We start from the raw sequence: 16,969 nt of genomic DNA on the forward strand, positions 1-16,969 counted from the left end.
GTAAATGTACCAGTTTTTTGATCCACTCATTTAATGATGGGCACCCATGCTGCCTCAAGTGCTTGGCTATTGTCAATTGTGCTGCTATGAACATTTGGGTGAGTAGGTTCTTCTGAATTGGTGTCTCAGGATCCTTAGGGTATGATCCCGGCAGTGGTATTGCCAGGTAAAAACAAAGAAGCAAGCAAAATACAACCAGGGACAGTGAAATAAAGAACAAACTGATAGTAACCAGAGGGGAGGGGGAAGAGGGAACATGAGGGGAATAGGGGAAGGGCCATCAAGGAACTTATATAAAGGACACACGGACAAAGCCAAAGGGGGTAGGTTCGGGGGTAGGAGGCAGGAATGGAGGGTGGGGGGGGCATGATGGGGTGAAAATGGAGACAAGTATATTTGAACAACAATAATAAAAAATAAAAAATAAAAAGAAGTGTATGTGGAAAGACTTTGAAAATTATTAAGTGGTGACTTAAAAGTAGTTGAAAGCCTGTTTCTAAATAAATAAATGATACGAAATGATATTGTTTCACGGTCACGTTAAAAGGGATATTAGTTTTGCAATATAGACAATAAACACTGGAAGGGATTTAATACACTGGTAGACATTAAGACTGTATACAAGACCATTAAGTACACTCAGGAGAAGTGTAAGGAAATTCCACCTGTTGCTTTCTCATACTCACAGTTCTCAAGTACAACTTTCTTTCCAATTAATTTGCTGATAACACTGCCTTTGGGTGAGAGGCCCAACAGACACAGCACGTGTGTTACAAAACAGGAATGTCTGCCAAACACTTCGAAGGAGTTGAAGTGGAAGACCTTTCCATTTCAATAAGAAAGTCAGTTTTGTTGCTAGGAAATTGATATTCCACTCATGTAAGTTCTTTTCTTTTGGAAAATTTCTATTTTTATTTATTTACCTTTTCAAGCCACACCTGAGGATATGTTTACTGATTTTAGAGAGAGAAACATGGATGTGAGAGAGAAACACTGATTGGTTATGTTCTGTACGCGCCCCAACCGGGGCTGAACCCACCACCTAGGTACGCATGTGTCCTGCCTGGGACTGAGCCTGCAACCTTTTGGTGTATGAGACGAAGCTCCAACCAACCGAGCGACACAGCCAGGACTTATTCTGGAAATTTTCTAAATAAATACCCTTTCCTCAATATTTTAAAAGTCAGGAGTCCAAAATTAAAACATTTACCCATCTTTGAGTCACGACTAAAGATTCGGTTACCTTTGTTCTCAGGGTCCGTAGCTCATCCATGCCCTCCTTAAATGTCCTCTTCAGGTCTTCCAGTTCCTTTATTTTGGCGTGATGCATCTTTTAGAAAGTTTAAAAGAAAACACAAATCACTATGCGGTAAGCTAAACGAGATCCCACTCCTCCCAAAAGGCTTTAAAAGCAGATGACAGTTAAGTTCTCGTTATTTCTCTCCTCTGCATTTATTACACACTGTAGGGCAAACCAGGGACAAAACGACTCACTTCGAGCTGGTCAGATTTTTCCTGCATTTGTTTTTCAAGCTCTCCTTTTGTGACTCTAAGCTTGGCATCAAGCTCATTTGATTTAATTTCTTCTGACTCCTAATGGAAAAGAAATGAACAAGTATCACTTAATTTTTAAAGTTTTATACTTTGAAAAGTGAAGGCAGCTGTGGCAATTAACTATACTAATTAAGAAATACATAGCTTACATATCTAAAAACAATGACTGCCTTGAAAGATTTTAAATGTCAATTTTGCAAGACAAGCTATGTAACATAATACAGAGTGGTTTTATTTTTAACTTATACATTTATATGTCATGTATTCTTCATTCTTCTAATACTTTCTAGTGTTTTTATTTGGTTAAAAACTTCTCTGTTGAGATTTCTATATAAGCTGCTAATACTTACACATAGGAAATAACCTGTATTTTATGTAACTGTCCTACCAAATATATTCTACACTTTGAATGTTGCAAATACACAAATTTAATGAAACAAGAGTGTTGATTTGGCATAATGTGTTACTAATCTATTTGAAAAGTTAAACATACCTGGTATGTTTTTATCATATCCTGACAATTTTTTCGAATCTGATCTGCTTCTTCCTTTGCTTGGGTTAACTTTGTTGTTGTCTCTTTGAGTTTATCTTTGGTTTCCTGCATGGGTAAAAGACAGTGACAAACTTGGGCACAACGATGTGATGAATGGTAAGAACAATGACCAGAGTGGGGCAAGTTCTTGTCTTAGCACTGCCACTGAGGGGCTGAAGAACTAAAAGCCACCAGATAAAGTTAAATTTGATTGGGTTTCAGCAAATCACTAGAATTTCCTAAGTAACAAGAAGAGCAAATATTAACCAGTTCTTTGCACATATACATAAAAGAAAATTACTTGGTTTATGGCTATAGTATCTATTCAAAACTGTTTTTACAGATTCATACTGCAATTTGGTTTCTATTCCTAATCACTCTCTTAAAATGGCAATTCTGAAGGTTACCCTCTCATCAAATTCAATTACTTTCTTTTTGCTGTTTCTTATTGCTGACCTTGCTCCAGTTCTGACCACTCCTGACTCTCTGAATATCCTCCTCTGCTTCCACTACGAGACTGTTTTGCTCCTCTGCCTCCCTCGGCTCCTTGACTGGCTTCCCACTTCCTGTGGCAATTTTCCAAGCACATCCCTGCCTTGGGCTCTTTCTCCAAAATCCTTCAGGGTACCATCTAGCCCCATGGTTTTGGCTATCATGTGACTTTCAAATGAGAATCATCTCCTCCTAGTAGCTATCCTTAGGAAAGGGACAGATGCTGTTATTCTGCCTTCCCATTGGTACAGTCCAGGACTTACACTGGACTTACATGTTTTCCCCACTGAGGACAGAGCGTCTGGGCAATGCCTAGCTCAGAACTTGCCACATGTTAACGGCTAAAGCAGTATTTGATGAATAGGAAGGGAATACTTAATATACAAATCTTCTGCTTTAGTTAGGGTGGTCTTCCCAAATACCAGACAGTCATTTCCCTTTCTCCTTAATGTTCCTCCAGTCGGATGCCTTTCTCTTCATCTCCTGAACCATCTAAACTGCATCTATCGTTCACTGCTTTTCATGAGTCATTTTGTTTTTGTATAAATCTATCATACAATGAAGTACTTAGTTATATACTCTCAGCGCTGGCCTTTCAATAATAATTTGACATTAAAACTCAGTATTGCTTTTAAAATATAAACATTTGGAGACTTTTTCAAATATTGTTTTCAAAATTTTTTAAATGTATTGATTTGAGAGAGAAAGGAAGGAAGGAAGAAAGAAAAACACTCATCCGCTGTCCTGCTTCGTCATGAACTCGCTGGCCGTGCCCTGTGTGTGCCCAGCCCAGGACCCAGCCCATGACCCAGCCCATGACCCAGCCACACTGCGATGCTGTTCCAACCAACGGAGCCACCATGTCAAGACTTGTTTTATCTTTTTTTTTTTTAATATTAGACTATCACTTCAACAATGGGACAGAAAGGAAGGAACTTTATCTCCCCCCCCCCCCAAATTCCATATAATCGAGAACTAAAACAGAGTCTGGCACACAGGAGGTACCCACTTCATTCACTCAAAAAGTAGTGATTGAGTGCCTGGCTGGTGTAGCTCAGTGGATTGAGCGCGGGCCTGCGAACCACACGATCGCAGTTCGATTCCCAGTCAGGGCACATGTCTGGGTTGCAGGCCGGTTCCCCGCAGACCAGTTCCCAGCAGGGGATGCACGAAAGGCAACCATACATTGATGTTTCTCTCCCTCTCTCCTCCCCTTCCCCTCTAAAGATAAATAAATAAAATCTTAAAAAAAAAAAAGTAGTGATTGAGAGATTCCTCTACACCTAATAAATGCTTCCCAAATAAATAACTGAGTAAAAGCGAGAATCACATTATGTGGGTTTTGGTTACAGTACTAACTGCGTTTCACCCCCAGTCATTCACTCTGTGTCCACTGAGCTCCTGCCATGTCCCAAGCAGCAGGCAGCAGCCTGTATGATAACTTTTCAATAAAATTTTACTCATTAAGCACAATACCAATAGAATTATACTCATAATAAACAGATAAGTTATTCTTTATATATTTGTTAGTGTATTTAAATAAAAAATTGTATTTCTTGATTATAAGAATCTTAGCATTAGTAACATTTTTAAAATTTCCACAGTATACTTTCAATTTGGATAACTTACAGATTCTCCTCTTTCCCTCATATTTCCGACAACAGTTAATAGAGTGTAAAATACCAAAAAATGCTTAAAGATAAAAGTCATTTTGGGGGTTGTAAACAATGAATAATAAAATTTAACATGCTATCCAATTTAATGTGTAAATCATTCAAGGAAACAGCTTTTCACAATCAGCAAATATGCAATCCCAAGCTATCCTACACGGGTCACTACATTACTGTGCTTCATTAACTATTACTGCATTTGCTTCTGAAACTGATTCTAATAATTTTTACACTGCACTACAGTACTCACCTTGTGTGAATCCATTTCCACTTTTAATTTGTTTTGTGCCCATTTTACTTTAATGATATGAGAATTGATGTCTTCCTTTAATTTGTCTATTTCTCTGATGAGTCTAGTAGTTTCAGCTTCCTAAAATAACAGCACTCAGTCATATTTCTCATTTAACAATCAACCAATTATTTGTGTATCCTTTATATCTCCTCAAAATAATACAATAGCACTACATATACTTTAGGAGCTGGCACATTATGGCCTTATAACCCATAAAACTGATTTAAAGTACAAATCTTAAGATGGCAATAAAATCCGAAATCCTGTTAACAGACATAAATTAACATACTATATTTCAACAAACTAGACATGTTGCAAATACAAGCACCTTTATTCTTCTCAACTAGCTGGCCTTAAGATAAAATACAAATTAAATTGATTTTGCCAGAATTCCTGAGAAAAATGACAACATTTCTGAACTAAAAGTCAATGAATAAAAAATAACATTCATCACCAAGAAATGATCATCTACTGGAAATGAGACCACGCCTTGAGGTAGCTTTTTAACACAAGGGCTCTAAATTGCCCAGTAATTAAACCTTGGAAAGCATGTAAGAACGTGTTTTATTTTACAAGAAAAATATAAATTCCATTTTTATAATAAGTGTTACATTAGGATTCTGGTCAAATTATACTTACTAAACCAAAATATATACTATGCATATATCTTGCCAAAATAAAATCTTCCTTTCAGGCACAAAACTCATTTCCTCAAAATAGATTTAATAAAAAAAATTTTTTTAAAGATGAAAAGTTATCTAATAAACAACATGTCCATTTCTCATCTTTTCCCAGTAACATTCTCTGCAGACAGGTAACAAGATATCAGAACTACTTTAGCATTCACATACTTAGAACGTGGAGTAAACAACCTCATGTTTCATAGTGGTTCAATGGCAGTAAGTTATGATTATCTGACTAAGTAAGAAAAAGCAAACAATCAATTTCAAATGAGATGAAAGAGCACAAGTTATACCTTTGTTTCGTACAGCTGGTGCAGCCGTCCTTTCTCCTGAGAAAGCTGCTTAATTTTATTAGTGTTTCTCTCCGATTCTTTGTTTGCATCTCTAAGCTTCCTCTCAAGTACCTCTTTTTCCTTTCGAAGGTCTAAAGATTCTTTCTCACCTCTTACATACTTCATTACCATTGCTTCTTTTTCCTGGCGAGCCTCTTCGCATTTCTTATTGGCCTTTGAAAAAAACATCTAGCATTAATAAAAAATGTTTTTCAAATAAAAATAACTGAAAAAGTATATTTTTCTATAATATTATGAATGTATACTTTGGTTTTTGAACAACATTCCCAGGACCTGTGTCATGAAATTTTAAAAAGAAAAAATATAAAATTGTAGATAAACAATACAATAAACAAATTAATATCACCCTGATTGGTGTGGCTCAGATGGCTGGGTGTCATCCCACAAGGTGAAAGGCCACAGGTTCGATACCTGATCAGGGCACATGCCTAGGTTGCAGGTTTGGTCCCTGGTTGGTCAAGGTATGAATGATGGGGAGGAAGTATTAATAGTTGTAAAACAAAGAGGCTGTAAAGATTAGATTCTGAAAGGAAAAAAAGAATTATCTTGTCATGCTAATTATTTGAGATTTTTCCCTACAGGCAATGGGAAGCCAAAGAAAGATTTTTAAACCTGAACCTTTTAGTAAATGTGTGTTTCAGTAAGAAAAAGGGTGGCCCCATGGAAACGGCACTGACGTTGGAAGAAGCAGGAAAAGGACCATCACACCAGATGAGATAAACAGATGAGGTTCCTGACTGCAGTCTGGCATGTGCACCAAACGCCTCATGATTCAGAGACTCGTTCGTGGATCAGCTTCAAGGGAACAACCTGGGGTGCTGAAGTTCACGTTTCTAGGCCCCACCCCAAGTAATGGCAGCACCCAGTTCACAGGATTGTTGAGAGGGTTGTGTCAGTCCAATATGGCACGGATAAAGGAAGAGGAGCCAGTAAAAGTTTTGGATTTAACCAGTTTAGGATGTTTATCATTTCCTTCAATGAAGATAAAGCATGAGGACGGTAACAGGATTCAACAGGCAGCTGAAATTATGAGGTATATTAAGTTGGGGAAAAAACGGTTACAAAAAAGGATGTGATTATGTTACACTCAAGCAGGGGGAAAGTGTGCGGATATGTGCAATGTACCTGGCCTGTCCAGAAAGTATCCAGCCCCAACCGATGAAGGAGAGAGACATTTACTGAAGGAGATAGAAGACACAAGAAACATTGTGAATAGAACAATGATGCTTCAGGCCCCTTCCAAGCAGGCACCTTGAGACCTCACACAGTTCTCCCAGTCACCACCAGCTGCCCTGTCGTATTTTCCTGAATCTCACTGACACTCTGAAATCTCTTCTCCTTCAAAGGTGAAAAAAATCACAGGGCACCAAATGTGGGCTGTAATGGGGCTGAGTCACCTTTGAGATGTTCTGCCAAAAAACTCTGCATGAGACATGATGCACAAGCAGGCACATTGTCATGATGAAGCTGATGATCACCAGTAGCTCATAGCTGTGGCCTTCTGAATCATCCCAATAGTTTTCACGAAGGAATGTTACAGCTTAACGCAAAATCTGGTGCAGAATTGTTGCTCTACTCAGTCGTTTTGAATGCCACAGCCACACAGTATACATACTCGCTCAGTGGTGTCTACCCACCCCACTAATTAGTACAGTGAAGTCGTCAGGGTTCACCCATGCACATCCCAGTCCACTCTCCTTGGCTGCCAGGTTACACCAACGTCATACAAACCATTCTCACTATGTTAATAATGGCTGGACTTTTTCTGGACAGACCTTGTATATGCGTATATGACAATACACATAACGAAAACATCCATTATTAGTTATGGAACAAGGAATGGAATGCAAAGGCATTGGGAGCAGGAAGAGAGAAGTACAGATGAAGGGCAACTTTCACTTTTTGTCCTACACATTTCCTTATTTTTTTTGTAGGTAGCATGTTTTTTTATGTATTGCTTTAGCATTTAAAAAAGTTAATTTTTATGAAAATAAAATTACCCATTCCTAACACACGACTGATGTCCAAAATCATCTAACAAGATTAGTTTACTTTAATAAACAAAAAAGAATCATTAGAAAGTGAGTAATGATAATGAATTGAAAAATACCTGTTCCATCCGATGGGCCATCTCCTTGTGGAACTGCTGAACTACATTTTTAGAAGCTATGTCTTGAGCTATTAATTTATCTTTGGAAGCTTTAAGTTCTTTATTAAGTTCTTCTATTCTTGATTCTAACTGTAAAGAAAATTATTTCCAGATTATTTTTGTAGCTATATCAAACAGACTACCAATACCTCAAATAAACATAAACAATGTAAATAAGCACAAAGAATGCTTATACTTCAAAAAGTAAATGTTAGCAATGTTGCTACATCTCATTAGAATTACGACGGTATAAAGTAGCGCAGATTCTGGTAAGATGGATGGTAAGCTCTAGAGTAATTTCTATGGAAACAACTCAACAATTCAGTGGCGTTTCCTACTCAACACAAAGAAAGCAGTAATGAATAAATCGGGCCACAAAAACAACATGAAACATAATAAAAAAACAAGATCCAAAATATGCTGTCTACAAGAGATGCTTGAGATCTGAAGATATAAATAGACTGAAAGTAAAAGTGTGGGAAAAGATATATCATGACAACAGCAATCACAAGAAAGTAAGAGTGGCTACACTAACATCAGACTAAAAATAGGCTAAAATAAAAAATTTTACTAGAAATGAAGGAAATTTTGTAACAATAAAAGGGTCAATACAGCAGAAAGATACTACGAATACAGGTGCACTGAGTTACACAGCATGAAAATACACAAAGCAAAAGTTGACAAAAATGGAAAAGGAGACAGACAATTCAATGGCCGAAGAAGAAAATACCTCACTCTCAGTAACCCAGACAAAAGGGGGACTTGAACAAAAGGACAAAGTAACTAGATCGAACGTATCTGCACAACATTCCCCCAGCAACAGCAAAACATACATTCCCATCAAGTGCACCTGGAATATTCTCCCCGATGAAACATATGCCAGGTCATAAAACAAATCAATTCATTTAAAATATTGAAATTATACAAAGTATCTTCTCCAACCATAATGGAATGAAATTAGAACTCAGCAACAGAAAAGAAATTTGAAAAATTTACAAATAGTAAAAAATAAAAAACACCTAAATAACCAATGGGAGAAATCACATAGGCTGTATCTAAAGCAGTCCTTTGAGGGAAATTTATACCTGCAAGTACCAATTAGAAAAAGCAAAAAATAACGCAAATTAGTGACTTTAAACTTCCATCTTAAAACACTGGAAAAAGAAGAGGAAACCTAAACCCAACAAAAGGAAGAAAATAATGAAATTAGAGAAGGAATTAATAAAACATAAAACAGAGAAAAATTTTAAAAATGGTTCTTTGAAAAGATTAACAAAATTGACAAACCATTAGCTAGACTGATCAATAGAAATGAAAGAGAGACACACTGACCTTGAGAAATAAAGAGAATTATTAACAAATACTGAGAACGATTTAACTTAAATGAAACAATTTCCAGTAAAACTGGGTCAAGGAGAAACAAAAAATCTAAATAAATCTGCAAGACACTGAATTAGTCATCAAAAATAAAAACTACACACAAAGAAAAATTCAGGCCCAAGTGACTACAGGTAAACTGTATCAAACATTTAATGAACTGATGCCAATTTTTCACAAACTCTTCCCCCTCAAAAGAAGGAGCACTTTCCGACTCATTCTATGAGGTCAGTACTACCCAGACACCAAAGCCAGACAAAGACATCACAAGAAAAGAAACCTATAAGACCAATAGGTCTTATAAATATAGATTAAAAAATTATCAACAAAACACTAACAAACCAATCCAGCAATATATAAAAAGAATCATTCACCATGACCAAAATGGATTTACTCCAGTAAGCCTAGGCTGGTTTAACCTCCAAAAGTCACTTAATGTAATACAACATATCAATAGAACAAAAATCACATGATCATGTCAACAGATGCAAAAAAGCATCTGATAAAATGCAACATTGTTTCAAATAAAAACTCAACAAACAACTGATACACAGCACCTGTAAGAAATCCACAGCTAACATTGTAGTTAACGGTGAGAGACTGGACGCTTTCTCTCTAAGAACAGGGTAAGAGGATATCCACACTTGCCACTTCTACTCCACACTTTGCTGCAGGGTCCAGCCAGAGCACTGGGGCAGGAAATGGAATAAAGAACACCTAAATTAGAAAGGACCAAGTAGAGCTCTCTATTTGCACATGGTATGATCTTATGCTTAGAAAATGTCAAATTCACAAAAATACTTTTAAAATGAGTTCAGCAAAGTTACCAAATATAATTTAAAAAATTAATTGTTTCTATACACTTAAAATTAACAATCTGAAATTGAAATTAAGGGAGTAATTCCATTTACAATAGCATTGTAAATAATAAATTACCTAGGAATAAACTTAACAAAAGAAGTGTAAAATGTACAGTATGAAAACTACAAAACACTGTTGAAAGGAATGAAGATCTAAATAGATGGAAAGGCATCCCATATTTATGAACTGGAAGACTTGCTATTTTTAAGATGGCAAAAACTCTCCAAATGAGTCTACCAATTCAGTGCAAACTCTTAACAAAAACCCAGATGGCTTCACTGAAGAATGACAAACTGACAGTAAAATTTGCATGGAAATACCAGGAACTGATAACAGCCAGTCTTAAAAAGAAGAAAGTCTTAAAAAGAAGAACAAAATCCAAGAACTCACACTTCCCAGTTTCAAAACTTACTATGAAACAAGAGGAAACAAGACAGTGTGGAACTGGCACAATGACAGACACCAGTGAAACTGAACTGAGACTCCAGAAAGAAACCCATTTGCCAACTGATTTTCAACGAGAAAGCCAAGACTATTCAGCAGGGGAAGAACGGTCTTTTCAACAAATGGTTCTGAGACAACTGGATAGCCATATACAAAAGAATGAGGTTGAACCTTCATACCATATGTAAAAATTAACTCAGAATCAATCGAGACCTGAATATAAATAAAAATCAAATTAAAATCTCTTAAGAGAAAAAAACAAGATCTTCTTCATGGCCTTAGATTTGCCAATGGAGTCTTATATATGATCCAACTGCGCAAGCAATAAAAGAAATAAATAAACTGACATCATCAAAATTTAAAACTTTTGTGTTTCAGTGTATACTACTATCAAGAAAGTGAGACCTCCACCCACAAAAGATGCTATCTGCAAGTCACATATCTGATACAGACTTATACTCCATAATATAAAAAGAACTATCACAACTCAACAATAAAAAAATTAAACAAAAAATGGGCAGAAGACTTAAATAGCTATTTCTGGGTAAAAATACACTCCCACATATACAACCCAAAAAGGAAGGAAAATGGAGGGAGAGGCAAGAAAGGCAAAGCTGGGGAAGCCAGCTCATCAGATCGGATCTGAAGCAGGAGGGCCAGTCTTCACAGTGCAGGTCATGTTACACTGGAAGTTTAAAAATATTCTAATGCCATGTACAAATTTTTTAGGTATACGTTGTTTCTTCTTTTAATTGGTAAAAAATGGTCTATTTGATTGCCAATTCATCTTTTCTCCTCAGATTCCTACCGTATATATAGAATACAATCACAAACATCATATAAAAATGATTCCAACTTCGTACAAGAGAATGCTTTGCACACCATGCAACCCTCTAATTGAAAATATAAAACTTTTATTCATACACAAATTTTCAGGACTGTATTTATTTTATAGATTGAAGTTTATCTTTTTACCTGTTTAATTGTGCTCATATGCTGTTTTTCTGTTTCTGTTCTTTTTTTCAGTTCTTCTCTTAAATTGTCTTTTTCTGAACATATGTCTAGGATGAGCTCCTGATGTTTCTTATTTTCTTTAATTAACCTGATTATGAAAAGGGTAGTATTAATAAAACATAATTGAAAAAGGAAATAGGGAATACAATCTATCTGCAGATTAGGGTATAGATACTTACAATTAATAAATTGACACTTCCAAGTAACCCTTTTGTAATGACACATTACACTTGGAAAAAAATTTCTCTGGCCAGTCTGGCAATGAACATTTTCCTAGAAATTTGTGTATATAACAAGTGAATATACTCAGAGAACCCCACACTCTTCTAAGTTTATTTCCTTGGACATCTCAAATATATACCTTACTCCTTCAGCACCTGAACCTCTTCAGGTCAGCAGTTCTCAACCAGAAAATTCTGGCCCTCCAGGCATTCGTCTAAAGACGTTTCTGGTTGCCACAACAGGGGTGGCATTTGCTACTGGCTTCTGGGGGTGGAGGCCAGGGATGCTGCTGAGCATCTTACAGGGCACAGGCCAGCCCCACCACTGCCAAAGAATGATCTGCCCCCAGTGAGGGTGAGAAACATTGCTTTAGATTTTAAAACTATTTTAACAATACTTTAATGGTTAGAGAAGAGTAGCCAATGTAAAATAACAAAAGCTTAAGCAGAAGTTTCATTTTGTGCCCCTAGAAAAGTGTATAATAAAACCTTAAAAATTACCTGCAATAAGGTAAGATGCTAAAGGTTAACAGCTAGTATTTTACAATTATTAATAGCAACAGTTGTTCCTTAGAATTTATTGCACAATTACTATCTATTAAGCTTAGCTTTAAGTGCATTATTTCACTTAATATTCAAGTCTATGTAAATAATTCTTTCATGAATAAAAAAACCCTGAAGCCTAGAGCTTGTTCTAGTTCACATAGCTAGTAAGTGGCTGACCTGAGATTTGAGCCCATGTCTAATTCTACAGCCCAGGCCTTCACATCTTCCACTTTGAAGATCTCTTATTCACTCAACAAACACTTACTGGGAACCTACTATGTACCTGTATTATTCTGCATGTTAAAAGTATGTCAGCAAATCGTCCCTGCCCACATGGAGCTTACATTCTAAGGGAGAATATTAAAATAAAAACCAATTAGGTGCATAATAAAATGCCAGGTAGAAGGTAAGTCCTATGACCAAAACTGAAGGAGGGTGAGAGAACGGAGAGGAACCTGAGCTGTGATTTGAGATGAAGTCATTAGGGGAGACCGCTCTGAGGACCACAGGGCTGCAGCGAGGAGGCACGTCCTACAAACGCTGGGAAAGAGAAACATGCAGCGTGCGAGTTCATCCGAGCCTTTTGTGTCATGGTTGTTTAACTTAGATTATTTGTATAAGGTGTGCACTCAATCTATTGCAGAAGCACAAGAATCTCAAGTAAACAATTTAGGAGGGGGAAACGAAGAGCAGCAAGCCCTAAAATTATTCTTACATGCCAAATGCACACCCTATACACAAACTGTTCTTAACTGAGAATTCTGGTTGGGGCCTTGGAGAATATTAGTATCAGAAAATCGGGGAATGGATATATAAACAAAGACATCTGGAAATAGATGCATTCATGAAAATTTAGGCCAAAGGAACTGAAACGCAGTTTTAGACGTAACCTAAGTCCTGAATCTTTTAATTTGGAATTAAAATTATTATGTGTGTAACAAAAGATTAATGTAGATTTAAAAACGACAATATCTGACATTTTCATAATGCCTTAATGTACACAAAACAACGTCATCAAGTAAGCATCATCCCCTCAAACAGAAGAAAAATCTTTGACTCAGAGAGGGTGTGATGTGGCCAACAAAAAAGAGCTCACCAATGACAGGGGCCCCTCCCACTCCAGGGCTCTGAGCAGGCCATGCTTGCTCATCTGCCATGCTGCTGCTGTTCAGACAGGACACGGGGGAAAAAGGAATGAAACTTACCTGTAAATATTAAGAATAAAGTAAAAAAACTAGTAACTTGTAACTAGTTCATTTCAGATACCACATGAAAAATCCTCTGAAACCAGACTAACTAGGCTCAGATTCTAACTTTACTATTTATAGAAATGTGATCTTGAACAAGTGCTTAATCTCTTTGTGCTTCAGGTACCCCATCTATAAATAGTAATAGTTCACACCAAACAGGGTTATTGTGAGGATTCTATGAGTTGACATACATAAAGGGCCAGGCACATAATTAAAGTATGTATTTGTGGTTATTGTTACTAAAAGTAAATCTTATCATTTACAAGAGAGGCATGAAAGTGATTACAAGTCCAGATCTAAGGAAAGTGGGAAGTGGCATCTCACAGGGAAGGTCTAAAAGAACAGCTGGAAAATCAGGTAGTTATGCCAAAAGGCAAGAATGGCAGAAACACTGGGTTCAAGTACAAAGTCATATAGTTTATTCATAATAGCAAGAGTTCCAGGAACAATGAGTAGGCATAGCAACCATTAGTTTTGGGGTAGTATTATAGTAAAAGGGCCTTGGAGTCTCAACAGATCTGTACATTCATAGTCAAAGCAGTATTATTCACAATAGCCAAAAGGTGGAAGCGACCCAAATGTCCACTGATGGATGAATGGATAAACGAAATGCGGTTGTACATACAATGGGATATTGTTCAGCCTTAAAAAGGAAGAAAATTCTCACACATGCTACAGCATGAATGAACCCTGAAGACATCTGCTAAGTGAAATAAGCTGGTCACAAAAAGGCAAATTACTGTATGATTTCATTTATATGAAGTTATCAAGAGAAGTCAAACTCTTAGAAACAAAGTATAGTTGATCCTTGAACAACACGGGGGATGGGGCACAGACACCCCCAGCCTGGGGCAATTGAAAACCTATGTGTAACTTCTGACTCCCCCCAAAACTTTACTAATAGCCCGCTGTTGACTGGAAGCCTTATTGATAACATAAACAGTAAATTAACAGATATTTTGTATTCGTATTATCTACTGCAGTCTTACAATAAAGCTAGAGAAAAAAATGTTAAGAAAAATCACAGAAAGAAAAAATATATTCATAGTACTGTGTGTATATATTTAAATAAAAATCCATGTAAAAGTGGACCCACGTAGTTCAAACACAAGGGCCCAGAACAGAATGGTGTTTGCTGGGGGCGGAGAGCAGGGGGAGATATGAGCAGTTCGATGGGTACAGTTTCAGATTGGCAAGATAAATACGCAATGGAAATCAGTTGCAGAACAATGTGAATGTAATATACTTAACGCTATTAAAATGTATACTTAAAAATGGTTAAGATGATTTTATGTTGTGCATTTTATCACAATTTGAAATAAAAATTAAAAAGTAATTAAAAAAGAGGGGCTATGGATGCTAAAAGATTAAAGTTCACTGGGTGAACCAATGAAGGTGAGCTGGTTTGGGAAAGAGCGATCCAGTGAGCAAGATAATCTGAAACAGTCAAGACCGGAAGCAAGTTACAACTGAAGACCGATTCCATGTCCAGCAGTCTTTGAATTAAGGTACATTTTCTTCTGCCATCTCCCTCTGGTATGTAAACTTCCTCCCCCTCTTTCTCTACACATTCAAGGATCATTTCTTAAAAAGAGACTCAGCCTGTATTTGAGGGAAGGCTGGCGTGTTTCCCTTTCTTAAGGGCAATAAAACAGCCTCTCCACAGATGCGCCACTTCCATAAACCCAGAATGAAAACATGGGGTGAAATAACACTATTAGGAAAAGATACAGTGAAATTAAACTCATTAAGATAAAAATTAACTCCACAAATACACAAAGTCTAAAAAGAACTATGCTGTTATTTACTGAGTGATAAATTCTTCTGTTAGTTTTCAAAAAATTTTAGTTTTTTTAAACTAATGAATTTACAATAGGGATTTTAAGAAAAATTATTTTGAATTTTATGACTTCTCGTTTCCTTTTTTAATTACTCACGATTTCTTTAAAAGATTTTATTTATTTTTATTTTTAGAGAGAGCGGGAGGGAGAAATAAGTAATATAATATTACTTATTTCTGAAAACAATGACTGGCTGCCTCTCACATGCCCCCAAATGGGGACCTGGCCCACAACCCAGGCACCTGCCCTGACTGGGAATTGAACCTGTGACCAAAGCTCACAGGCTGGCACTCAGTCCAGTGAACCGCATTAGCCAGAGCCGAATTACTCAGTTTTGTAGAGCATTTTGACAATATGCTTCATATATTTTTTCAAAACTGAAAAATTTGAGTTGTCTTTCATAAATATTTCTAGATCTTTAATACAGTTACACTATTTAATAAAATGTCATTAGGTTTATATATTAAAACATGTAAAACAAACATACGTTCTGAATCATATTCATAATACTGACTTTATATATACATATGTTTACACAAGCTGGTGTATGATATGGGTATATAATATATATGGGGTGGGCAAAAGTAGGTTTACAGCTGTAAGCACACAACATACACTTTATTCTTGTGTGAATACTTATAGAATATTATATTACTTATTTATATTGCAACTGTAAACCTTTTGCCCAATCCATATAGAAATACTGATGTATACCTGTTATTTCTAAGATAATGAAAATAAAACACCACATTCTAAAAAAACAGACTTATAAATTAAATCTCTAGACACACGTGACATCTGCTTAATTATTGAGTAAATACATATTTGTTGACTGACTACAAAGTGCGTGGCTCTGCTGTGCAATTAAAAGTGGTCAAGATGCTGTCTTCCTTTAAAGAATAACATCTTTAATCCCTGTGGAAAAAAGTAACCTGAGAGAATAAAAACTTACTTCTTTATGGTGTGTTCCTGTTGCAAATACTTATCTTGCACACACTTTTCAAACATAATTAATGCGTGTTCTCCCTTGTTCATTCCATTTGGCACTCGATGCTCTGCAAAATCTGTAGACAAGAGCTCAGATTCTATTTCTTCCAACAAATCCTCTGATGCTGAAACATTCCTCATTTTTGAAATAAGTTTCTTGGTGCAGTCTGTGTCATAGGGACTTTCTGAGTAAGTCTTCTGACCAGCTGCCACGGTAAATGTAGGCGATGTTAATTCTGCCAGTATTTGAGTTACTGTCTGTTCAGTTTCATTTGTTTTAGAAATTTGCTTTGTAAAATCTCCACCTGGAAAATCAGCTGTTTGTTCAGAATTTTCTGGGCATGCGTCCGTTTTACCACAGGAATTCTCACCTCCACCACGATCTGGAACATAATTTTCCTGTGCTTCCATCTGGTTGTTGTGTTCACTGGGTCGACATGAAGTGTTATCGAAGGTTAATGACGACAGTGTGGACTCATTTTCTAAGCCGCTGCCTTCGTCACCAGACAACGAGCTGCGTGCGTCTTCCTTCGGTGCAGGTGCTCCCCCAGTTCGTTCATCAGAGGCGGCGGAGGCTGTGCGCTCCGTCCCTGACATGCTGACTGCCACCAATTTACGGCGTCCGTCCGCACTCCTTCAAATCTGTTCCCGATGTTCGCCTTACATCTGCGAAAGTCAAAACATCCAAATTTAGAAAGGGAAG

At 36.7% G+C, this 16,969-nt stretch overlaps 1 protein-coding gene across 1 annotated transcript in view; it reads right to left on the minus strand.

Moving 5' to 3' along the window:
- The window catches only part of CCDC186 (coiled-coil domain containing 186), a 40,820-nt gene that overhangs the window by 14,657 nt on the left and 9,194 nt on the right, over nt 1–16,969 (minus strand). Inside the window, exons 2-9 of the mRNA XM_037132871.2 lie at nt 16,232–16,932; nt 11,383–11,509; nt 7,687–7,815; nt 5,517–5,729; nt 4,499–4,618; nt 2,048–2,152; nt 1,495–1,593; nt 1,244–1,330 (exon numbers count right to left, since the gene is read on the minus strand). Of these exons, the coding sequence (XP_036988766.1) occupies nt 1,244–1,330; nt 1,495–1,593; nt 2,048–2,152; nt 4,499–4,618; nt 5,517–5,729; nt 7,687–7,815; nt 11,383–11,509; nt 16,232–16,863 (1,512 nt within the window). The 5' untranslated portion in view covers nt 16,864–16,932. The remainder of the gene's footprint in view (nt 1–1,243; nt 1,331–1,494; nt 1,594–2,047; nt 2,153–4,498; nt 4,619–5,516; nt 5,730–7,686; nt 7,816–11,382; nt 11,510–16,231; nt 16,933–16,969) is intronic.

This window comes from Artibeus jamaicensis, unplaced genomic scaffold, assembly GCF_021234435.1.
Source record: "Artibeus jamaicensis isolate MK-2021 breed Jamaican fruit bat unplaced genomic scaffold, CSHL_Jam_final contig_490, whole genome shotgun sequence".
NCBI classification, from domain to species: Eukaryota; Metazoa; Chordata; class Mammalia; order Chiroptera; family Phyllostomidae; genus Artibeus; species Artibeus jamaicensis.